The sequence below is a fragment of the Schistosoma mansoni genome, chromosome 1 (genome assembly GCF_000237925.1).
Source record: "Schistosoma mansoni strain Puerto Rico chromosome 1, complete genome".
NCBI classification, from domain to species: domain Eukaryota; kingdom Metazoa; phylum Platyhelminthes; class Trematoda; order Strigeidida; family Schistosomatidae; genus Schistosoma; species Schistosoma mansoni.
The window spans coordinates 53709999-53737114 of NC_031495.1; the positions used below are offsets into that span (position 1 = coordinate 53709999).

Here is a 27116-nt window from a genome sequence, read left to right on the forward strand (position 1 = left end):
AAGTAGGTAGCCTAAACCAAACGGAAAAACATTTAGGTGTGTATTTTATTATTTATTTATTTAAACACATAAATATTGGTACAAGAGGGCACCAAATATATATATCCCGGCTCAGCAAACAGATAAGGGTAATCATCTGTTTCAACTGTGCTCAGACAATCGTTTATTTTTAGTAAACAGTAAATTTAAGTATACGGAGACCACCTACACCAAATCAACGATGGACTCAAATAGACCATATTGCCATCAGTCATCGTTGGAGAGGCTCGGTAGAAGACTGTCTCTCGTTCTGGAATGCATGTTTAGACCCTGACCATGCTCTAATACGAGCACGCATTTCCTTGCTTCACACTGGACGCAGAAAAACTACATTAATAAGATCTATTCGAATTAGACTGAGGGACGAGAAATCCAAAAGTAGATTCTAAAAACAGCTAAGGTCACACCTAGGCAGTTATGAAAACGAGACTAAACCAGATGTTGCATGCAAAAATATACAAAAAGCTGTGGAAACAACAGCGACATCTATTATTGATTTGAACCAAAGGGTAACGAAGAACGAATGGATTTCTGCTTCATCTTTTACGCTGATAGATTCTCGTAAACTTTTCCCATCAGGATCCGAACACGATGAAGAGCGAAAACAAATCAGATTAAGGTTAACCAAAAGTCTAAGGAACGACTGTGAGTAGTGAGGGAAAGTGAAAGCAAAACAGATGGAAAAGGCGACAGCTGTAGGTAACATGAGACAACCTTTCAGATTGATAGAAGAAACGAATTAAGAAGTTAAGTGTAACTGAGACAAGCTCGGAAAAAGACGACACTCTTCTGCTCTCAGCCCAGACGTTTAGAACGATGGATGGAACACTTTAGGGAACATTACAGCTGGCCTTCAGCTAATCTACAGCTACCCATTATTTCCAAACAGCCTGAGTTGAACATTGAAACGTGCCCACTCCAAGTCAAAAAGACTATAGTTAGTCTGAAACGAAGAAAAGAAGCTGGTCAAGATAGATTAACTCCAGGGGTCTTTAAGGATGGTGGTCCAGTTTCCGCGATTAGATTGACTAATATTTTAGCTGAAAACTGGGAACTGAGCGTAATCACATCCGATTTGTCGCAATCACTGATCGTCCCAATATATGAGAACGGGTAAAAGTCGTCCTGTGATTACTATAGAGGAATCAGTTTAATTAATATAGTATCTAAAATACTAGCCTCGATAATTATCGGACGGCTAACAAAGACTCGTGAACTGCAAACACGAGAAAAGCAGATTGGCTTCAGACGTGGTCGTGGGTGCATCGAATATTCGTCAGGTTTTAGAGCACAGACATGTTTGTCGGCGTCCCACAATGATAGTTTTTCTTGACTTGAAAGCAGCATTTGACTCTGTAGACCGAGAGGTTCTTTGGCAGTGTCTGTTATTGAAAGGTGTACCTCAGAGGTACACAAGCCTTGTCAGGCCTCTTTACTCAAACGCTACTAGTCGAGTGAGAGCATATGGCGACCTGTCACCTGATTTTACAACCTCAAGCGGTGTCCGACAAGACTGTCAACTATCTCCATTTTTGTTTAACTTCATAGCAGACCTACTGCTGGAAATAACACTCTCGTCGACTGAATTTACAGGAATTGATCTTCTACCAGGGATTCCACTAATCGACTTAGAATATGCAGATGATTTAGTCCTGTTTGGTGAAGATGATGATAAAATGCAGAGTGTTTTGGTAGCGCTGAGTAACAATGCAAGGATGCTTGGTATGCGTTTCTTCCCATCTAAATACAAGTTGTTGCTTCAGGACTGGCAAACAATATTGTTTTCGATTAGATCATCTTCAGGCTTTAGTCTAATATACAATTATATTTATATGCATATACCAAATTATTAAATAAACAAGGCAGTTTATGAGGCAAAGATAACAATGGAATATATTACATAAATAAACATAATAAGTGAAAAGTACAAATTATTAGTGTGATGACAGATGTACTAGTTGTGATAATTATGATAAAGGTTTGATTCAGTGTTTCATAGTGGGAAATTGGTCAATTGTCTTAGTTGCTAAGTTCATGTTGCATAATCACTATCGCCTCCTCTAATATTAATTAAAAGATAACCCTGTTTTATTGTAAAGTAAATATGCCTCACAAACCACAGAAAAAGAAAGCTTGAAATACATTGATTTTGAAAAAAATAAATCAGTCAAGTAAATAGTCATTCATGTGAAAATATTTGTTCATAGTTCATTCAATTCAGTACAAGGTACAGCAATTATTTTAGTTTGATTGCCCATCCACGAAGCTCGAACACTGTACTTGAAATTAGCGAATCCTACACAAGCTGATCCATGTTCACCTTGACTTGTAAGAGCGACTAAAGCTCCATACCATTTTTTTGGCTAAACAATATAAATAATTCAACTTTATTACGGTACTTTGATTCATTTAGATCAATTATTATGAAATAAGTATCATGGATTTGTAAATATATCACTAATAGAATAGATCTGTTTTAACATGTATGTGTAGGTAACCAACTACATTTTCATCTACTTAATATAATAAAGTTTTCAATCACATGACGAATGGAGCAATTTCCTGTTGTAATTATTCGCATTTGTTCATAATGACTTACTGTTTCATCTATTGTTTTCTAATCTACTAACAAAGTAATAGTGAAGAGAAAAAGTCAAATGCTAGGTAGTAATCAGTGTATTGCTGTCTAGCCCTCGATGTTAATCCGTCTTCCCAAAAAATCTACTATTTTAGCTTCTAATTAGACGGTTAATTGACCTAAAAACACTGGACAAAATTCTGAACTTAAAAAGGGCATACTGATCAAATATTTTTACATCTTTATATCACATTACACAGATACACTTGTCAGTGACTCATACTGATTGTTTTACTTGACAGGAAAATAAACTTCGATTCTGTAGGTCGAGAAGTCCTATGGCATTATTCAACTTAATATATACCCTGAAAAAGTATATTGTTACTAATGGCTATTTATTCGAGGTTACGTTGTGCTGTTAATGTCTATTAAGAATCATTATTCGAGGTAATGACACTAAATGGTGATTATCATAGATTTTCAATCTCATTATTCGAATTCAGCTTTATTGAAGAGATTCATGGATATTAAACTGATTGCCCTTTATTTGTACCTATCAAATTTATGAGGATGGTCCCGAACTAACCCAATTTAGGAATAGAGAATGATGTGTTTTGTTACATTAACTCGTTTTCCTATATGGAGACATATATTATTTTTAAGGAGTTGATCCCTGATAAAATGCCAAAATGAATACAAAAAGCTTCAGGTTTTCTTCAGATAATGCTGAATATGGTCCTGGAAAAATATTTGAGTTCAAATAAAAATGTGAGCACATCCCTCAAGATTTCTTTCGGTCCTAGTACATTTCTGCGAAACAATTATTGAAGGTGTTTGATCCATAAAATCTAAGCACGTTACTCATGTGGGGTGGAAGATGATAGAGATGTGCGCCGACTTTCAAGGCAGTTGGTCGAATCATTCGATGAGGTTATGATCTTGAACCTACAGACAAAAGAAATATATATATATATATATACTACATATATCGCTTTTTCAACTACTCTGACTTGTGTTATTACCTGGAGTAATGTAAATTTAGGAAAGTACAAGGTCGAACTTATATAGTCACGCTTCAAATTCATAAATTTTCGCGTTATTTCCACCTAGTGTTTTAGGGAATTGCAAGGTACTAGAATGGGGCAGTTAAAATTTAGTTGTCTGAAACCTCAAATCAGTCAGTCATAATCAATATAGGGCTTGGGATAATTGTGGGTTCACGCAGGTTGCTGTAAGATATCAGTATAACAAAAAATCAACAAAGGGAATAGCAAAACAGCCGAAGTAATAAGTCAAAATACAGCTTCGGAGAATAAGATTCGGAAAGAAGGGACAATTTTGAGGAATAAAAAGTACCAAATAATATTGAATCGCAGGATTAAGGCAAATATCACGGTCGATTCTGATTTATGTTACCCAAAATGTTCAATGTCCATTAAAGTTACCTAGTCTCGCAATGAAAATAACGGTCATTCGACTGAACATTACAATCTAAGACACGTACGGTCACCGATATCATTTATGTTAAAACGTCAAAATAACCACCTCATATAGTTAACTGAATAAAACCTACAAATTCTTAAGACTATAGTGCTTGGTGTTTAGAAATAACTTCTATTGCATACATTTGAAAACGAATTTTATACAGAAATGACTGATCACATTAAATTTTAGTAGAAGCTTCATGGTAAAGTAAATTAGTAGCATACTTACCGATCTCACGCTTTGTAAAGCTCTTCTACAAGCTTCATTCGGACCAATTCCTTGACGAAGGTATTCAACAACTTGAAAACTCAATAGGTAGCGCATCATAAGATCTCCATCACCAGTTGCAACAGCACCACCAATCTTAACAAATTCAAAATACAATACAATGATCATATATAGTGGATAGAAATTTTATCGAGTATTCAAGTAATTAGGCTTAAAAAAACTAATGACAACTGTAACGCGTCTTATAAATAAGTCACTAGATATTACAACCATTTTCGTATTTGTAATTCTCCGTTGATTGTTTTTATACATTAAAATTTGTTTATCTTTTTCGTATTGGCAATGTTAAATTTCACCAACTAAGGCTTTATTCATAAGTCAACTAAGCGAATGTTCTCTGGATTCGACGTTGATTAATTGAAATCTTTTTTAATGGATTTAGATATTTTCACATTTGAAATTACAGACTGATCTTAGCTAAACCACGATTGAAAACCTGGAAACAGTGCCGGTCGTTTCATCCTCAGATGCAAAACGAAATTGTTCGAAAACTATTCGTAAGGAAGAGATATTTCGTTCACAAAAATAAACTTTAGGATGGAGCGAGATGTCGAGTAAAGCTGACAGATTTATTAGTTTTCATTAAGTACACCGCTAAGTTTCATAGTGTTTCCGTAAATATTGGAGTCTATAGCAAATCATAGTACATTGAATACTCGTTAATAACAACGAAAGAGTAAATTAGATTTCAGCGATCATCAAGCGAAAAATTACGCCTAAACTCTAAGATCGTTATTTTGACTGTATATAGTGACATACAAGCTTATCCCAAAAGGTATGTTCTTTTTTGTGTTGATTTTAATCCACAAAGAAATGGACATTCTACTAGTATAAAATAGATAAGTCCTTAATAAAAAGCCAAGTTTTAAAGACCTAATATTCAGTGAACTAAACTATGCTAATGGAGTCTATCCCTCATTAAAATAAGATCATAATATACAAAAATTATTGATTTTACCAGGGATACAAGTCAGACCGATAAAAAGGTTTAGTGAAAAAAACAACTTTATAGATACATTATTCACGACGTAACCACCAGCTCCAGGAATAGGTGAATCTCCAACACGTCCAGGAATTTTATACGTTGATCCACTGGTTGATGTACCGACAGCCATTGAACCATAAGCATCCAAAGCAATCACACCAATGGTATCATGATTATTGACATCTAATTTGTTGACACGTTGATCCCTCAATTTGAGTAAATCAACATCTAAATTGTTAGAGTAAAAAATAACGTTATTGCAAAATCATTATCTAACAATAATTCTATTCGTTATCAAGTTTACCTGTATTGTTATCGTAATCCTATTCGTATGATTGTAAATAATCATAGTTAAGGAGTTCTTATATAACAACATAACTTATTTTGATTGAAGTATTTGAATGTAGATTGATCTAATCGCTAGATAGTACCGATTTCGCTTTTCCTTATAAACATATAAATCAAAAGGTTACATAATAAAGCATTCAGCCTTGAACAAGTGTGTCAGAAGTTAGAGCCTTTCTTTAAACTACATTAGTTCCGGCACTTGTATAATTAGTAATCCTTAAATAAATAGTTCAGCTTAAAGCTCAGTTCATAGATGCATACTTGGAAGGTGAGTTGCAATAACCAACTTTTTTTAATAAAGACATATCGTTCGAATTGAATTAGAATCAGTTGACAGTGAATAATGTGTACAATTTCAATATATATATATAATATTAGTACGCAGAATATTTAGAATCTAAATGGATGGTTATATACTTGAGAAATTCTAGTATTACAGATATGTTCACCAGTTATGCAAATTACATACTGCTAACATCTTTTTATTAAAGGTGTTATTAATAGTTGGAGATATCCCAGAAAATCAATATGTAGCTGGAAACATTGAGACCACAGCTCAATATGGCATTCATTTAAATCATGGTGTGATGGAACCAATAACTTCATAGCCTAAGTATGGGATTGTGAAGACCAGATACGAATCTAGATGAAATAAATAAACTAAACGAAAAAATTACATATCTGTTTAAACATATCTTTAGTGATATGTACCTCATGGAAACAATGTACCTCTATTAACTATTAAAGAGCATTAAGGTCCCATATTCACCTTGAGTCGCTCCATTCCGACGTTATAGCATATATCAGCCGAAACGACTCACAAGTGTATATGCGATTTGGCGAGAATATCACAGTTAGTTTATAGATAGATATTTTATTTAGCACGGAAATAAGGATTGTCAGTTTATTTCAAAATCTCAATCATTTGTATTACTACTTACCAGAAACGTTCGGTCTATATGGTCCACATGATATTGTAGGATCTGGAATCCAATCTGATGATTTACGAAAATTTGGTTGGCAATTGTTCTTTTTCCATTTCAGCCATAAATCATGCGATTTAGGCGTATCCAACGAAGTTGGCGTATATCCTCGCGACTTCGCGAATTCCGCTGCAAGCGGCCCAACTATTAATGTATGCTCTGTACTTAATAAGACATCACGTGCCACTTGAGATGCTTGTCGAATATCAGGCATTGATGCTACCGCGCCAACCTGCAAAAATGTAGTTTTCAAGGAAAAATCTCAGATAATTTCTAAAATATCATTGGTATAACCCGAGAATTGTCTATAGCTGAAACAAGGTAAAAATGTTCTTACCGCGAAACAATACGTTTAGAATTTACAGAAAGGGTGTTATAATTGACCGAACTAAGATAAGGGAATAATGCAGTATAAACATACGACTTGTATTCAGTCGATTCGAAAATTTTTGTGTATTATTCATTTTTATTCAAATTCAATTGATTAAATAATAAATGGAAGGAAAGTAGTTTGTCTTATTCATATCAATATGTGTACACACACTTGTCAAAGTCCGAACCTCTAAGTCATTTAGTAACTCTGTGTACTAAGCTAAAAAATATATCCAGCTTTACTGAATCCTACATCAACTAGAAATTTTCTGAGATTAGGTAAATGTTTCTAAGAGACCAAGACTAACTGAATTTCAGTAAAAATATCAACAATGGAATAACCGAAAACTATTTTAAGTTGAATTGTAGGTGAAATCCTAAACAGCTTGAATGGAACATTGAAGTAGGTCCTACGACTCTAGTTAATCTGAAACGAAGAAAAGAAGCTGGTCAAGATAGATTAACTCCAGGGGTCTTTAAGGATGGTGGTCCAGTTTCCGCGATTAGATTGACTAATATTTTAGCTGAAAACTGGGAACTGAGCGTAATCACATCCGATTTGTCGCAATCACTGATCGTCCCAATATATGAGAACGGGTAAAAGTCGTCCTGTGATTACTATAGAGGAATCAGTTTAATTAATATAGTATCTAAAATACTAGCCTCGATAATTATCGGACGGCTAACAAAGACTCGTGAACTGCAAACACGAGAAAAGCAGATTGGCTTCAGACGTGGTCGTGGGTGCATCGAATATTCGTCAGGTTTTAGAGCACAGACATGTTTGTCGGCGTCCCACAATGATAGTTTTTCTTGACTTGAAAGCAGCATTTGACTCTGTAGACCGAGAGGTTCTTTGGCAGTGTCTGTTATTGAAAGGTGTACCTCAGAGGTACACAAGCCTTGTCAGGCCTCTTTACTCAAACGCTACTAGTCGAGTGAGAGCATATGGCGACCTGTCACCTGATTTTACAACCTCAAGCGGTGTCCGACAAGACTGTCAACTATCTCCATTTTTGTTTAACTTCATAGCAGACCTACTGCTGGAAATAACACTCTCGTCGACTGAATTTACAGGAATTGATCTTCTACCAGGGATTCCACTAATCGACTTAGAATATGCAGATGATTTAGTCCTGTTTGGTGAAGATGATGATAAAATGCAGAGTGTTTTGGTAGCGCTGAGTAACAATGCAAGGATGCTTGGTATGCGTTTCTTCCCATCTAAATACAAGTTGTTGCTTCAGGACTGTACTGCGTCAACACCTGAAGTAAGGATAGAGAGCGATGTAGTTGAACGCGTCAACATCTTCACTTATCTTGGAAGTCTGACCAGCCCTAATGGGTTGGTGTCTGACGAAATCTCTGCACGGATTCAAAAAGCTCGTTTGGCTTTTGCTAACTTACGTCACCTATGGCGAAGACGAGATATCCGTCTATCAATTAAGGGACGAGTATACTGCGCAGCAGTTCGTTCTGTTCTACTTTACGGCTGCGAAACATGGCCATTAAGAGTAGAAGATACTCGTAGGTTACTAGTATTTGACCACAGATGCCTTAGAAATATTGCTCGCATCTGCTGGGATCACCGGGTAAGTAATAGTGAGGTTAGACGCAGGGTATTAGGGAATGATGGTTAATCAGTTGATGAGGTGATGAATCTTCATCGACTGAGATGGTTGGGCCATGTGTTACGTATGCCTGAACACCGATTACCACAACGTGAAATGCTGACTAGTATTGGGGATTTTTGGAAGAGAGTTAGGGGCGGCCAAACCAAAACATGGCATCATTCCATAACGTCACTAACTCTTCTGGTCTGGGCCATGTTGGTGGATGCAGACTACTTGGTTGGGGTCCACGTGACTATCGTTACCAATGGTTTGAGACTCTGTGTGACGTGGTTCAGAATCGATCACAATGACGTAGGTGTATACACTCTTTATCTTCTCTTAAACCGTCAGATTAAAATTGCTTTATAGCTTTCTTTCTACGAACTAATCCTTTCTCCTTGTATGATACGTTTATATACAAACTTTTTTTGTATATTACTATCATCGAAGTGACTGCTTCTATAAATTTGGTATTTATGTTGTTGTGCTAGTTATGTATGGTAACTTCAACCGATGCATATATATGCCGGTCCTACGTTGTAGCTGACTGACTGACTGAACTTAGTTAAAAAATTAAGCTAACGAATACTTTAAAGGTTATAGGGCGTTTTCATGTTTAGTTCATTTTATTAATATTTGGTTTGATTAATTGTCCTTCAATGGATTATTTTTTAAGTTTAGTTAGCAAACTAAATATGCTTGATTATCATATATAAAACATTTTTTACATGCCTACCTCCATTGTTTTACCATCCATCACCATTGCATCTAATAAAGTGTGCCCATTTTCATCAGGTGAACATCCATAACCGACGCTTTCAATATTTGGATCATCTTCTGCGTTTGTACATGCAGCAACGACAGCATCTATTGATGATCCACATACTTTGGAATTCGATGGATTAAGGATGTTCCAACCAGCATCGGTTGCATTTGAAAATGGCCATGTATTCACTATAATAATATGTGACTGATGCTCACAACTAAAAACTATTATCACTGTTGACAATAAAGTTAAAAAATGTAAGATTGGAAAAACAATTGACATAAGTCCAAAGTTCAATTAATAAAAATGAAGTGAATCAGTTACCAAACATCTTTATTTATATAACAAATAAATAAACATAATTAACTCGGTTTTAGCAAATCAGTGACGAGAGATTTCAGATAGAATGTTTATTAATATTGAAATTAACATATTCACAAGTAGACGAACCAAAAGTTGATTGGATATTCCAGTAATATATACTTTGATGCAAGTATTATTATCGATTCATATTAGTTACTGCCTATTTAATGACTGTTCTTATTCGATAAATCAGCACAGATCATTGTTAGGCATTGGATATGAAATACCCAACTGACTAAGATGGGGGTTTACCTCATTAGTTTTGTAAAGTCTCTTCACTATGTCGAAATAGTTCTTATAACAAACTGAACGGACAATCCTACATAAAACGTTTTGGACATCTATCATAAAAATTAAATTATCCAACTGCATTCATTATACCAAATAACTAATCTATTAGACTAATTTTCCTGGTTCAGGAATAATACGTTAATCTTGTTGACTTAACAACAAGCGTAGTCTTACATATCAAATATTCTTACAGATCAGATCACACTCAGAACTTCAAGATTTTGAAATTAACACCTTAACCCCTAAATAATTTAATTTAGTTTTGTTGACTGATTTTTTTTAAATCATCCGGGTACCTGCTATAGTGTTGCTACTGTTATATGTCATGGGTGTTATCGTCATCGTAAGGAATATGGTTGAAACAAATAAAAAGAAATTTTTCAGAACAAATCAATGAATTTATTTTGATTTTCGGGCAAATTTCTCTAAACTAGACTAAGTAGGTACACTTAGTTTATGAGCTTTAAATGTGAATTTCTGAGACATTAACAAACGTTACCATAGATTGATGCCTATGAGAACCTTTGTTCATTCACTTTATTTTCTGCTTTATTGTAACAACCAACTATTTGTTCTAATATTATGGAAAGAATATAGAAAGTTACTGAATCTGAAGATTTATTCGTTTACCGTCTACATATGGCCGCAGATAAACTCCACGCTGTCTATTTGTCTGAGTGTTATCGTAGTCAGTAATTAAGGTTATGTTTTTGTTTATCTGGCCACTCACTTGTAGATATTTTGAAGTAATTTATCCTATAGAAAAAGTTAGAGACCATGACTTTTACTATGTTGTGATTTACATGACTGAATGTGCTTGACATGTCCGTTGTATAATGGAGTTGTAGTTTCGTCGCTAAGGAGAGTGGAGTTTATTCCTGGCCATAAATATGGATCAGAAACAACAGTAATAAACGCGCTTGATGTGAAGCACAGGTAAGAAAAAGTGTTCATATCAGTTTAACTGATTGAATATCAGTATAATAAAATTCCTCATTTAGAGAAAAGAGTTGAGTAAAGAAATATCCACTTTTGATTTTTCTCAAAATCGATATATATATATTTCATACCAATCAAATGTCGGTAAGTCAGTTAACAGTGTTACAAATTGAGTTAATAATGAAACCAGATAATCTAAAGACAGGGAAATTTAATGATTTTAATGTTCAAGATTATTATTGGACCAATAAGTTGAAACAGTTTACAAAACCCTTGCAAAAGAATTAAAAAATCAGGTTGGTAAATTAGTTATTAATAGTAGTTATGTAAGAAGAAATATATAATGTATGTGAACACAAAAGACTTACATGATATGAAATCACCCTTGATGTAGATAAATAGGCTTTAGTATGGTCACATGTAGTGAACGAGAATACAGGCGGGGACAACCGAGTGTATTTGAGAGCAGAATTAAAGAAACTTTTAGTAAAATCTGAGAACCATACAATAATACCTCATTTGCAAAATATCCATCAACTGCCTCAGACCTTGTTGTTTCTTCGTTTACATACTAATCACTCTCTGTTCTTGATCTTTTCTCTTCGATTTTCTCAACCTTCTGTAGCCAAGCATCTCACTTTGGATTGGTGATACATAGTTCTTATATCTGTTGACATCAGTAGCCTACACAACACCTATTTATGTGTAATAAATATTCGTTCTTTCTGCTAACTAAATTTGTTTTATTTTGAAGAAGTGAACTACACTAGTTCCAAAGCATCATAACTCCAATATTCTACACATTGGAATGATTCAGATCTATTCATATTTTATACAGCGATGACCGGTACGATGAGAAGTAGAAAAACATGAGATGAGGTGGATCAATAATATTTGGAAAAAGCATCTTATTTCCACTTTTATTGACGTGACATTAAAGAAAATGATTGATATTTTCTGTTTTGCGTACGATGTAACACCTAATACACTATATGTCTAAAATACTTTCCTCTTCTTTGAGTTGATGTATAAATGTGTCAGACATTATCTAATGATGTTATACAACAATCTAAATTAAACTATGTATTTGATGAAATCCTACATAATTTTTAGGGAATAAAACAGGTAGATAGAAATCATTAACCTAATTTTGTATGGTGGCACTTCCTATTTAATTGATCTGATTCAAGAAGTTTGACGTATACTTTCTTCTTAACAGACTTTTCAAGTCACACCGTTGATAAGCTTGACCTCAAACAAGCAATATATATATATATAGTTCCCAGTATAGCAGTATATTCACATAAAGAATTTGTTTACTTTAAGTAGTATAGATAATATGATAAGAAATTAAGTCTTGTGAATAATGAACCGATTTGATTGGACAATCATTGTCTTAGTTATTGGCATCTATCCGTGGATACCGGCAGACAATATCGAGAATAAACTTGTGTTATCTTTTTTACAAAATGACAACATACATTCCTTCGTTAATAACCGTGAAAATTTTAGGTTAAAGCTTGTTTGGAAAACCTAATCAGACTTAAGAATAGCTGACTCGGGTGTAAATGATGATTTAAAAATCAGTCATTGACGTAGACATAATTCTCCATATATCAAACATAAACACTTCGCATCTATAAACATCCAAGTTAATATAATTTTCTCGATCGTCCTATCAAATACTGCCTTAAAAATCACACACTTAATAGACGGTGTTAACTAATGCCCTATTCATACTCATCATTTTACTTAAAATGTTAACATTACCCTTAATAATGTGTCGCTATTGTTGTTTACAAAGATTTAACTAAATTGCGACTAGCTAATTAGTCGGAACTATAAACAAACGTCGATATATTTTAAAGTCTTTTTTGGAAAAGCAATTATCAGCTCTTCATACTTTGCGATTTTATAGTTACATCTGACAACCATGATTCTAATAACTGAAGTAGAATGTTGCACTTACTACAGATGTTAGATGCTCCGAAACACATATGGCAGGACGTCTGGGAAACCATAACCCTATAGCAGAAATGTTACGGTAGAAGAGATGATCAGTAGGTATATAAATACACCGATGACCTGTACGTTCAAACTAATAATTATATTCTTCAAGTATATAAGAATGGTTGGTTTCGCTATCACAAGGTTTAAGGATAGACTATATGAGACTAGTTACAAGCTTCCAAAAAATATCATTCTCTTTTTAAAGAAGTGTGTTGATGATTGAAGAAAAGTGAACAAAAAGACAACTTTGTAAGACAAACGGTTATTCATTACTTCTCAAAAAGGACACCGCCGAAGTGCTGGACACGAACAGAATCACTAGCTAACAGTTTCCAGTTAGGTTGTGGATAATGATCTAATATATAGCGTTCAACTATCTATTTCCCTTTAATGGGTATGTAATACCACTGATTTTAAAAAATCTGGTGAGTTGATGTTTCGAGTATTAGTAGCACGTGCTGAAAACCATATTAAGCGTTTACTTGAAATATGCCTTTATGCAGCGAGAAAATATGAAGGCGCCCCCCACTAGTTGACAAAAAACGGCAAGTGTCAGAAGTTTTATCAAAAATTTATGCTTTTATGTACAAACACAGTGAAAAAGTGGAACTAACATACAAAAACGATAGGATGGAATGAATATTTGTTGGACTACATCCTATATTTACAAACCAGCATGAAAAATTGCAGACAATGAAAGTCAAGTCTATATCTTCATGTAATGTAAACTGTCTCTTCTGCACGCCGTTTTTTCGCAGCTAGTATACCCGGCTTTGTTTGAGCATCCGGGTGATTGGCAAGTTCGTGAGGACAAGTTGATACAGGAGATTGAATTAATAACTGTTTTAGATCATAAAATACAGGGGCATCTTCTTTCGTAAGTAGTGAGATTGCAATACCAGATTTACCAGCACGTCCAGTACGCCCAATACGATGTACATATTCTAAGCAGAGAAAGAATACGCAATATAAAACTTACTAGTCACTAAATAACGTTACTTATGTTGTGTTAATGTGAACGATCGTATAAACACTTCAATTAAGGATTTAGATGTATTTATATGAATGAGCCAGAAATATGTGTCCAAGAGTCGCACAAATGTATTAAACAGTACCTTCATCTAGTTACAGAGAAGGTGAATTCGAGGTCATACACACAACTTGTCAACAATAATTTGAGAAAGAAGAGGGACAAAACTGTCCAGATCTTTGAGACATGTAATACAAAGGTTTTCTAAGACAGAGCTATGGAGTCATAATAAGAATCAAAGTTATTTCACTCAGATTATAAAGATCCCTAAATGACTGTCTTATTGAGCTTAAAGCCCACCATTCAAAATCACTGGTGATTGCAAAGAATGTTTAGCTTATGTTTGTACCATCAGACCTTTTGATACAGCATGAAGAATAGTTTCTATACAATGTTTTGACACCAAAAGAGTGATCTGTCAACGATGATAAAATGTATCCCTGACTTTTGAAAGTTATATGACTTTACAATTGAAAGTTAAGACAACTAATTAATTTAAATACCACTATAATATCGAATGCAGAACGTATCTAAGTAAATGCCTCCAAATACCCTGGTAGGGGCGGGAGTGAGGAGAGACTGCTCTCCCTCTCAAAATGCTCTCACATGGCCACGCGTATACGGCAGCTGTCATGGAAGTCCTACTCACTGCCCTCTCGAGCGAGAGGTGTTGTATACAAAATTAAGAGAATGAAAAGCGAATGTCCGGCGCTTTAACCAGATTGGTGAATACGGAGGATCCATATAAGTGGGTTGGAAAGCCCTGATTTCAAACTAATGGTGCACGTGGGCTCCAGTATCCTAAGGAAATAAAAGGCGTATGAGCTTGTTGTTGGTCACCGGCTACCATGGGACTGCATCTCATTACGTTGCTCAACTGCCTTGTGAATTGAACCTTTAAGTCAAAGGCTCGAAGAATGGCCTCTTAAGAAAGCCACCTGATTCAGTTTGGGCGCCCGTACAGTATCTCAGCCCTCACACAAATCAAATGATTTGGGTGGAACATATATATTTGGTGTCTCTTTCTAAATGTGTTTTGTGTTTAAATAAATAAATAATCTAAGTAAATAGCGAAAGACCTATTAGCTTACCATCAATAGTTTTAGACATGTCATAGTTTATAACCATTGACACATCCTTGATATCAATACCACGACCGGCAACATCAGTTGCAACCAAGATTTCCTTTTGACCAGACTTTAAACTTGCCAAGGCATATTCTCTTTGTTCCTGTCCTTTGCCACCATGTAAAACAACAGCACTGTATCCAAGTTTTTCTAGTCCTTTAGCAAGTACATCAGCACCTTTTTTCTGATTGACAAAAATGATTACAGGTGGGTCAAGTCCTGCAGCAAGTATTTCTAATAGTTTTCTCCTGAAAAAAAAAATGAAATTTTAGTCATTTTGACGTTAAGGCGTTCGTGGATAAAAATCTAGATTTAGCAACAAACTAAATAATACAAGTTTTCGACCTACAAGAACTTTTAGTTTCAGATACTCAGTCTCTAAAACCCGAGCAATTTGTAATAACTCACTTTTAAATGAAAAAATAATGGATATAGGGAAACGCATAAAGACATCGGGAATCTGCTGATAAGAATTGTTCAGAAGCTATTTCTTCCAGTTCATAGACTTCAAAACATAAGTTCATATTATGTGATACTTTTCACAACTTCATATATTGATGTACTTTCGTCTAACCATTGTTTCTTCAACTACAAACCCACAAGAGGTGATGAAACCTTTACAAAGTGGTCGACGCGCTCAACTACTCCACTCCCTACCATAAGCTCACGCAGATCAATCCTGGAGCAACATTTTACATTTCCATCGAGACAGAAAATATATGTGTACCTTTAAATCGATTAGGACATTATGCTTGTCTTTCGATAAGTCGAAATACAGGTGTCGAGCTCATTAATGAATTATGTTAACAGGACGATGAATGCTGTTAAGATGAAAGTTTCCCACTTCAGCATTCGTTACACATATAGAGACAATGAAGCCGTGTATATTAATGTACTAGCTATTGGTAAAGTTACTAGCTTCATTATGTTCAATAAAAATATATTGAATCCGTCTTTGGCCTAGCGGTCAGTTCTCCACAAGAATTATCGACACGACTAAAATCGTTTCCTATAAATCAGAGCGAGCACAATATATTAAGATTAAATTTTCAATAAATACGATTTCACAAGTGCCAGCTGCAATTAATCAATTGTACGAATAGTTCGCGGCACTATCTAAAACCAATGTAGAAAATAAACTAATAATCTGGAGCATGTAAGTAAAAGTGGTGTCAGAGCCATTAGTCCTGAAATACTTAAATTTATAACCAAAAGGAAATCGACTTAGTTATAAACATTTGATCAATATTGGTATGAAAAAACTACCTCTTTTCTTGTTCTGAAACCATATAAACAATCTGTTCCACTCGTTCTGTGGGTTTACCAGCACTTCCAATATACACCATTGCAGGTCGCCTTAAATAGGAACGAGCAAGACGTTCAACTGCTGGGGGCATGGTAGCTGTGAACATGACAGTCTGACGATACTTATGTTTCGTTGCGAAATTGCTTAATAGCTTCGAATCATCTTCAGCATCTTCATTATCAGGCTTTTCATTTGTAACTGGTAAATACGTGAGAATATTGTTGACCTCAGGTTCGAAACCCATATCAATCATTTTATCAGCCTATTAATTTAAAAACGTCAGAAATAAATATAATTCATAAGCATTTACAACCACATGGCGAAGGCTCATATAATGGTATGTCGATTTATATAAATATGTTAATCTGACACCAACAATTAGGAATATTTAATTGACTCCGATAATTTAGATGAAAGTGCCGGGTTTTTTCATGATTTGTCGAAATCAACTTGATTATTCCAAAATCCTTAAGACGAAAGCTATGGTTTTCTGTCAGATGAAACCTCGACTCTGTGTATCTATTAACTGTGCACTTAATCTATTATTATTGTTTTTCCGTCTTATATACAGTTGTGTTTAAAACCACTTCATGGACTACTTCTAGGTTTCCACATAATAACATCTAAACCTCCAAATTGATCCAATGCTAACCATCATAGTGCTGAGAAATGATAGCTGTGTAAACGAAAAACAAGTCTGAGAGATCGTAATTGATGAAGGGCTACAACTCAAAGATATAATTTACCATTTTAATCTGGTGCTTTATATCTAACTGCGCCTGCAGCTCTTCTTGGGTTACTGCCGGTCCTAAGACCGAGTAGAGGAGATGGTTTGGGTATGGGGTCAGCAGCCACATCCGGTAGAAAACATTCTTGCGAAGAAAAGAGCTAATCAGAAGGAAGTCTAGGTCATTTAAAATCTGCTTTGGGAGCTGAGAGAGCTTCTTTAGAAGAATGACGACACCTCATGGTGAAAGCTGAGATCCTTCGGAAATCACAAGGCTGATGCCTCTTCTAACAACCACAACAACGATTAATGTAGGTAAACGGAATGTCCGGATAACGTGGGAGACCGAAATCACCAATCAAATAGCTGCGGAAGAAAGGAGATACAACATAGCAGTGTTTGAAAACAGTAAAACCTATTAAACCCAAGCTGGACAGAAAAGGTTAGGCACGGGAGAGATGCTGCTGTACTCTGGTCACAAAGAAAATGTTTCGCACACGCAAGCAGTTGCACTGATGCTGTCCAAAGAAGAACGAAAAGCACTCATAAAATGAGAAACTCGTGAACCCAGGATCATCAAAGCATCATACAAAACAAAGGAGGGAATTATGACGAATATTATTCAATGTTATGCACACACCAATGATAGCAATGAAGACGATAAAGATCAGTTCTACGAGAGGCTGCAATCGATCGTAGAGAAACGCACAGGAAAGGACCTGAACATTCCGATGATAAACCTAAATGTGAAAGCCGGAATGGACGATACCAGGTGTGATCATGTCATGGGACGACATGGACTGACTAGGAGAAAGGGACGAGAATGGTAAGAGATTCGCAAATCTATATGCATTCAGCAAATTGGCCATTTGTGGCACAATGTTCCCCCACAAACGCACGCACAAAGCTACATCGATCTCACTGGATCACAATACAGAGAACTAGATCGATTATATCTGTCACCAAAAAATTCAGATCAATAGAAGACGTGAGAACCAGAAGAGTTGACATAGCTTCAAATCACCACCTGGCCGTGGCCAAGATGAAACTTATGCTAAAGAAACAATGGACAACTGGATAAACAACATTACAAAGGTTTCATACTGCCTTCCTTCAAGATACAAACTTGACGAATCCAAGATAGCTCTCAGCAATAATTTTCGAGCCTTCGAAGAATTACTCAAAAAATGGGAAACTACTGTGGAAGACAACAGGAGAGGGATCAAAGAAACACTAACTTCAACGTGTCAGGAGGTTCTGGGCCGCAACAAGCATCATCAAAAGGAATAGATCTCTATCGAAAACCTGGACAGGACTCAACAAAGGAAGAACAAGAAGACAGCAATCAACAACAATCAGAAAAGAAGAGATAAAGCCAAGACATAGACCAAATACACAGAAGCAACCATCAGTGAAGAAGAGTATTAGAGCCAACAAGCAGAAATACGTAGAAGACCTAGCAAGGACAGCGGATAGAGCTGCAAGAGAAGGAAATGTCGGACAACTATATGACACAACGAAGAAGCTGGTAGGGAAACATAGCGAACCGGAACGACATGCTAAGAGAAAAGAAGGCAAACCGATCACTGAGATTCAAAGACAGAGGAACACATGGGTGGAACACTTCGAGGAACTCTTCAATAGACCGGGCACACTGAACCCACCAGACAATGCTGCAGGACACACAGACCATCCTATAGATGTCACTCCATCAACGACTGAAGAAATCAGCATGGCCACCAGACAGATCAAGGCTGGGAACGCAGTAGGACCTGACTATATACCAGTTGAAGCACTGAAGTCAGATATAGAAGTAAATGCAAAGATGCTCCACGTCCTATTCAGGAAGAACAAGTACCGACAGCCTGAAAAGAAGTATACCTCATCAAGATACAAAAGAAAGGAGAAAGTTTACAACAGAGTGTTGCTGAACCGCGTGAAAGACGCAGTAGACAACCAACTTTAAAATCAACAAGCCGGATTCCGTAAGTATCTGTCGTGCACAGACCGAATACGACACTACGGATCATCGTCGAACAATCAATTGAGTGGAACTCGTCACCATACATCAACTTCCTTGATTATGAGAAAGCATTTAACAGTGTGGATAGGAGAACATTATGGAGGCTTTTTCGACACTATGGAATACCTAAGAAAATCTTCAATATCATATGGAATTCATACTACAGACTATACTGCAGTCGTGCACGGAGGACAGCTGACAGATGCATTCCAAGTAAAAACCGTTACCAGATAAGGCTGCCTACTCATCCTTTTTCGTTCTTCTGGTGGTCGACTGGATAATGAAGACCTCCACATCCCAGAAGAAGCACGGAATATAATGGATAGGTTGGGTGCAGCTAGACGATTTGGACTTCGTACATGACATGACCCTCCTATCCCATACACATCAACAAATGCAGATGAAGACAATCAGTGTAGCAGAAGCCTCTGCTTCAGTAGGCCTCAACATACACAGGGGAAAAAACAACATCTTCAAATATAACACAGTGAACACCAACCCAATCACACTTGATGGAGAAACTCCGGAAGGGGAGGAAACGTTAACATACCTAGACAGCATCATCGATGCACGTGGAGGATCTGATGCATACGTAAACGCGAAGATTGGTAAGGAAAGAGCAACATTCCCACGGTTGAAGAACATATAGAACTCAAAACAACTGTCAACCTACATCAAAGTCAGAATATTCAGTACGAACGTCCAAACAGTTCCACTGTATGAAGATGAAACTTCGAGAACTACCACAACCACCATCAAAAAGGCAAAGTATTTATAAACAATTGTCTACGTAAGATACTGAATGTCCGTTGTCTGAATAACATCAACAACAGCCTACTATGGGAGAGGACAAATCAGCTTCCAGCTGAAGAAGAAATTAGGAAAAGACGTTGGAGTTGGTGAATAGGACACACATTGAAGAAATCATCAAACTGTATCACGAAGCAAACACTAACTTGGAATCCTGAAGGTAAACGGAAAAGAGGAAGGTCAAAGAACACATTACGTTGGGGATTGGAAGCAGACATGAAAATGATGAATAGCAACTGGAAATGATCGTCCAGAACAGATTTAGATGGAAGGTGGTGGTTTGCGACCTATGCTCCTCCATATGGAGTAACAAGCGAAGGTACGTAAGCTTCGCATCTACTTCACAATGCAATCACAAACACTTGATAACAAAAAACCCCAAAAATATGTCCTACTTTGAAAGTTAAAAAGTAGTAGTACTTACCTCATCTAAAACAATGTAAGTACATTGGTTAAGTACCATATACCGGTTTTCTAGTACATCATTTAAACGACCAGGGGTACCAATAACTATTTCGGCGCCCATTCGAAGCTTTAAGGCCTGATCTTCACGCGAGAGACCACCAATTAACGAAACAGTTTTGATTCCCAGTGGTCGACCGAATTTCACTGTTTCTTCCTCAATTTGCTGTGCCAACTCTCTAGTAGGGGCCATGATAATAGCATATGGTCCTTGCTCTGTGTCCTTTTAATAACTGATTAAAAAGTAGCTTAAGTTACCTCCAACCTCTCCAGTTTTGGAAGTCGCTGAATCCAATTTAACAGGGGTATAAGGAAAGCTGCTGTTTTTCCTGAGCCTGTTTCTGCAACACCAATAATATCACGATTTTGCAGACCTATTGGTATTGCTTGGCGTTGAATTGGTGTTGGTTCAGGATAACCAACCTAAAGGGGAGATGAAACTGAGTTAACATCCGTACCTTTTTAATTACATCCTTAAGTTCATCAGCAACATTCATCTCCGCCCAAGACCTAAGGGGGTTCGGAATGTTACCTCCCTTGGTAGATATATTAAAATCTTCGCGAAAGATTCGCCAGTCGCGTTCAGTCATCTGATCAAGGGCCTTTTCTGTCCAGTGCCTGTCATCCCATTTCTGCTTAGCTTCACGCTTTGCCACACCACTTAAACGTTTCCTAAACCATAAGTATAATCCAATGACTAGTTACTTTTCTTGAACTTTCTGGGTGTCGGAACGGCGGCTTTCTAATAGCTTTGAATAAAAGCGTCCAATTTCCTTTTTTTGTTGCTGACAATTGTGAAGAATGTAAACACTTCATTACCTTAATATCAATACCACCAATATGTCCACGGCCAAAAAACTGGATCTGGTGCTTTTCTTTGTAAAGCGGGTTGTAATCTTGGCTAGTATCATCTGCGACATCCCAGTCAAATACAAATTTCCTCTCATTAAGTCGTCTAGGTCGACGCTTAGTCAGACGCTTTTGACCCAAGTAGCGCTCTTTAATAGCTTGTTCTTCTTGTGAATTGTTTATCTTATCACTTGGAACTTCTCCCTGAGCTGCTCGTTTGGAAGTATTTCTAAAGTTTCGGTTCTGCCTCATTCTTTCTTGAAAATCTTCGGTGCGTCTCTTCCGTTCCAGATCTAAAAACATAACAATGGGTAGGAGTGTAACCTTTAGCCCCTTCGAGATATTCCGTTTGTTTTTTAAAGGCGTCCATCTGCTTTTCACGTTGAGCTTGAACTTCAGCTTGTCTTCTTTGGATAGCCTGCTGAATGCGCTCCTCCTTAGATATAAATTTCGGTTTGATTAATTCTGCCTCTTCAGCCTTCTTTTTTAAAATCAGCTCCTCCAGAGAGATAGGAACGCGCTTTGGAACACATGGGATATCGCCTATTTCTTTTTTTGGGCTTCCAGGATCTTCTAACTTCGTTTCGTTTACACTTGGTTGAAGAACATCATCATTATTAGGAGAACTAGAGTAAGATTGACAAAGTAAAATTACCATTTCCCCTTGTTCTCGTGCCTATGCCTCTTCTTTTTCTTCTTGTGCTTCTTTTCCCTTTTCGCCCTTTTTTCTTTCTTCTTGTGCTTTTTTACTTCAGCTTCTTTATCTAGCTTTTCTTCCTTCTTTATATGACTGAAGAAATTTAAGGTCAAAGATATAAATGCTTACCTTTCATGTTTGAACTTGCATCCTTCCTCATCGCTGAGATCTACATCAAGCTCCCCTTCTTCAAGATTGATACCACCGTTGTCCATTAGGTAACTGTAGCATCGACGACAAATCGTTCACTTGATTTTTCAAACATTCAATTGGTCTTCAATTATTAATATAGTAATTGTCCTAATATGTTGTAATCCTCGCTTTGAATAAAAGCGTCCAATTTCCTTTTTTTGTTGCTGACAATTGTGAAGAATGTAAACACTTCATTACCTTAATATCAATACCACCAATATATTCAATTGACTCAGGCTTTCAACTATGAAACACACTAAATCTCCACAAAACCCCTTCTGAGGATATTATTGTTAACAACTAGCGCGTTTTTCAAACGAGAAGTTTAGTCCTAACGTGGTTTGCATTTCTCAAACTTTTGCTATGTTCTTACGCAACAAAAGTACCATTTCTAATCTAAAGAATCTATTCTGAGCTTTACGTTCGGCAGAATACTTTTTTGAGTTTCACCCAACTTAATACTTAACTGCAGTTTTGCCTCGCCTTATTATTCGGTTTTTTCTCTAGTTTTTCACGTAAAGGCTAGTTTCAGTTTATCGTAACCCGTTTTTAGTGTACTGTATTTTTCAACGGTCTTAGGTTTTCTGCTTGCATTTATAAAAAAACTTACGTCAATATAGTCACGAAAAATTTATGCAAACGACCTGAATGCCGTTTCGCTGTTACGACAACTGCAAAGGTTGGTTCCATGAAGCGTGCACAGATTTCACAGTAACTGCTTACAACAGACTCGGCAAGTCGGATCATAGGTGGGTATGTGTCATGTGCAACACGGATGCTATAGTTTTGCTGAGCAACATCATTGTCCTATTGACAGTAAACTTGGAAAATGACAGTCATAAAACGGGTAGACAAACAAGAACGCACAGTGAAAACATGAGGAGGAATATCGACAGGTCTACTATCGATAGAGCATGCAATAGCACTAGCGATGGCATGCTGAAACTCAGCACCATCATAAAGTCGAAGCAGATAGACTATCTCAGCAAACTTGTGTCTCCCAGCACAGGGTCCTTGAATGCAACAACTCTGTGGGTGATTGAACCCACGTTAACAGAGTTAAAAAGGCCCAGACGTCACCGTCTAAGTTGAGCATTTCAAGTATTGTTGGTAAGTCAACTGGTGATTTGACCGCACAATCTACCCCCAAGAATGTTCGTCCGGTCACCAAACAGTCGACGAATCAAAAACGCGCTCGACATCCAAACAACAAGGTGCCGAACTTGAATGCACAGGAAAACCTGGTAAATCAATAACAGTTCATGATGACTCTCTCATAATCATGAACTTTAAAGACAACCCTGACCTTCTCACCAGTTTGCAGGACAAAAATGGCAGGATGCTCTGGGGAGAGTTAAAAAAGAAGCTTGAACTTCCTAGAAAAGAGCCTTTGACGGTCACACGATTCACTCGGGGGAAGGACTCTAACCATCAAAATCACCCGGGGTTACTTCGTGTAACACTCAAGAACATCAGTGAAAAAATGAATAACATCATTTACTTGGGTATGACATACCACTACATTGCACCTCGCTTATAGATATAAGAGTAATCACTAACCGTTCGAATCGACACCATTCGGTACTCCTAACAGTCCACCCAAAAGCGCCACTTGCTGTGGGCAGTCTTTAGGGAGTGTAGTTAACTTCAAACACCCACCGAACCCACAAGAGGACACTGTATAGCGACTCATAGATTGGAATTGGGACTGCCTGCTATAAACAGTCCAGTGATGTAGATCTGAAGTACTGACTTTAACATATATTCCATTCTTTAACTAAGTATGCACAATGTGACCACCAAACGGGTTCCTGCAACAAGCCTGTACGCAAATATGCCGATCGTGAAAATTTTATTATAAACTCCACTACCTTCACCAGTGGTAATCCAAGAACAGTTAAACGGAACTTCATCTCATCCGAACTATTGAAGAGTTATTACCGTGCAAATTTCTAATCAGTGTTTCAGAAAATTCTGATCTCGAAATTATGAAAAAACACTGCAAAATCAATTGACCATAAATCATTATGTGTTGAAAAGACTTCAGTATATGCAGAATGTCATTGTGTATAATATGCTTGATGGTGAGAACTTAATGTCCGTTGAAAATACCCTACTGTAAGAGTGTGGATTGTCTTAATCCTAGTATTTAACACGAAGAGAACATAAAGCACAAACTAGAACTTACTGTCTCATTCTCTTTCAGTTCGGTAGTATTGTAGAAACTAATCAACCTAATAATAATAATTAGTCACTACTTCGGCGTATTCCGACATTTAAAAAGATTAGAATTATCTTTGGCAGGACTACTATCCAACGTCCAATCATCAGTGAACTGTAAACCAATCAGCCCAGTCTACATACTAACGACAGTCACAGCGTTGGCCACTGCAAAAATCTCAGAGCCCCATTCTCTACCTCTTCCGAAAGCAAAGGCACGTGTTATGAGGCTACTAGTCCTATGATCAAGACCGTGCATAAAACAGCCGTTATCATTCACCCAAAGCCCAAACATCCAAGTAATTTTGGATCACAGTCCAGTTGTGCCTCCATGATGACCCAGAATTGCCTTAGCGAATCTGATATAAACCTTAAAGGGTGTAAAATACTCCTCATAAACAATGTTCCAGAAGCTACAGCTACTCAGCCACCGAAATACGGAATAATGCCTAACTTTTTAAAATAATCCAGCACACTTAGACAAAAGCAATTACAAATCCCACAACACACATAGTGGACTGACAATGCGCATTCATCCTATCGTGAGGTTACAACTGTCTAACACACACCCACTTATGACATCAGAAAGCTTTGAAGAATGAAAATATAAGACCCTAAAGGTCAGAACAAAACCACACACAACAAAAACATTTCTCTTGGCAACAATCTCAGCCAATTCCTAATCTCCAAACTGAAACATACAACATACTCAACTACCCATAGTACCGCTAAAATGGCCCAAAGCTCACAGGAAAACTACAACATTGGCCTAATTCGAAACCCACCTTGTGATTCCGGACACTGTTTGAGTCATGCTATCCTAAACATCTCTTTGGTCCTCCAATTCGACGCACACACCACCTCATCCTTTTTTATCTCTCCTTTTTGGCAGTGCTGCTCTGTGGTCTTCACATGTTGAGAGCAATGACTTCACCCTGTTGAGAACATTCTCTATATACCCCGGCCCAATGGAGGATCTGACACAACTTCCTCTTCACCGATAACTGTCCATAGCCTCAAAATCTCTTTGACTGAACCTCCAGACAACTCCCCAAATACACTACTTGACCAATCAACTCACTCTACTTCACCTATCACTCAGAGATATACTCCTTTCTCCAAACTACCCTCTGACTAACAATTGAATATATATATCGAGTTCCAAACACTCCTAGTCCAACTGAAACTACTATAAGTGAATCGTTTGATGAAGCTGTCTTTCTTGATTATGCCTGCAAAATTGCTTGTGGTGATTTCAACTTTCCCAGTATAAACTGGAAGACACAGTTTAGTTCACTGTGTTTTAAAATCCTACTTACTTCTTTAGACATGCACGGTATGCAGCAACACGTATACTCGTCCACAAGAAACCATAAGATTATCAACTTGGAAGTCCGTCACAATGTCACACCAACATCTGTGGTGGTTGGCAAAACGTTTCTCATCGGCGGTCATACAATCGTCCTCTGCACACTACCATTTCTTGCAAAGTGCAACAAATCCAAGACAACCACTACTCGTTTTCAATATAGGGACCATCATGTGCGTCAGTAAAAGTAATCTTAGTATCATGAACTTTTATCCTAATAGTATACGTGCTGCCGCCAAAACATTGAAGCCGAACTCAAATTCTGGTGCAGATGACATCCCATCAACTCTTTGCAAACTGTCAGGACCAGACATAAGAACACTATTACTCAGAATATTCACATTATCTTTAGAGGCAGGTGCATATCCAGAAACCTGGAAGGTGTGTATGTTGTCTTCAAACTCAAGCCAGGGCCGAAAAACCTGATCGAGAACTATGGACCTGTAAATATCACCTCATCATATCGCGCACAATGAGGAAAGTGAGATCAGATCAATTATCTGATCACCTACTTAAGGAAGGTTAAATCGATCCGTCGTAACACAGCTTCATTATGACAAGGTCCCGCAGTACGTGGCTGATAGACTTATCTAACGAGGTTGCTCGCATACGTGACCGAAAGGAACTAGTGGTTATACTATATTTCGACATCAAGGAAGCTTTTGATAAGGTACCGCATAACCACCTATCCGACACACTTCAGTCAGTTGGCATTACTAAACTCCTATCGCAATGGATTAAGTCCCTCCCCACGAACAGACACCAAATAACTGAAATAAACTTCACAACATCTACACTTCGAACAATAACTAGTGATGTTTTGAAGGGTGGTGTCTTGGGTCCATTGCTTTTTACAATCTACACCAATAATACATGCAAGTGCTTTAATGCGGGTAAGGCCTACGTTTACTCTGATTACTTAAACGTCATCTATAAAACTAACATTTACGATGCACGCAGTACTGTGCAAACAATCTCGTATGAACTCAACAACGTAGATAACTGGTGTGAGCGCTGGAGGTAAGAATTCAACACAGAGAAATATGGCTGACTACGTATTGGAGGAACACCTGTTGGAATTAAACCGACATTCAATGAGGACGTACTGAATAAACTCACATGAGTAACTGATCTTGGGGTACATTGCTCCCACAGTCCTAACTTCTCAGAACATATCTCCACTAAAGCATATAAATGCGGAAATTGCTAGGCTTCATTCTTCGTAACTTCTTTCAGATAAATTC

At 37.0% G+C, this 27116-nt stretch overlaps 2 protein-coding genes across 3 annotated transcripts; both read right to left on the reverse strand.

The window, feature by feature from the left end:
- Window positions 1–1908: 1908 nt before the first annotated feature.
- Smp_173480 (family T2 unassigned peptidase (T02 family)) lies at window positions 1909–9739 on the reverse strand (the record flags this gene model as incomplete). Its single annotated transcript, XM_018794853.1, has 5 exons — window positions 1909–2402; window positions 4331–4465; window positions 5407–5603; window positions 6665–6938; window positions 9428–9739. 5 exons carry the CDS (start codon window positions 9737–9739, stop codon window positions 2241–2243), a joined length of 1080 nt encoding a protein of 359 aa, XP_018649224.1. The 3' UTR covers window positions 1909–2240.
- Window positions 9740–13607: 3868 nt separating this feature from the next.
- Window positions 13608–22307, reverse strand: Smp_093690.1 (putative dead box ATP-dependent RNA helicase; the record flags this gene model as incomplete). 2 transcript variants are annotated; one of them, XM_018794855.1, is made up of 11 exons in its annotated part: window positions 22221–22307; window positions 22050–22184; window positions 21719–22020; window positions 21365–21687; window positions 21251–21330; window positions 21004–21217; window positions 20804–20968; window positions 20508–20768; window positions 16484–16785; window positions 15182–15465; window positions 13775–14004 (listed from the first exon to the last, which is right to left on the reverse strand). In XM_018794855.1, exons 1-11 carry the CDS (start codon window positions 22304–22306, stop codon window positions 13775–13777), a joined length of 2382 nt encoding a protein of 793 aa, XP_018649226.1. In that variant the 5' UTR covers window position 22307. The 2 variants fall into 2 exon arrangements, with proteins under 2 accessions (XP_018649225.1, XP_018649226.1); XM_018794856.1 differs by having other exon boundaries at window positions 13608–14004; window positions 21719–22184.
- Window positions 22308–27116: the final 4809 nt, after the last annotated feature.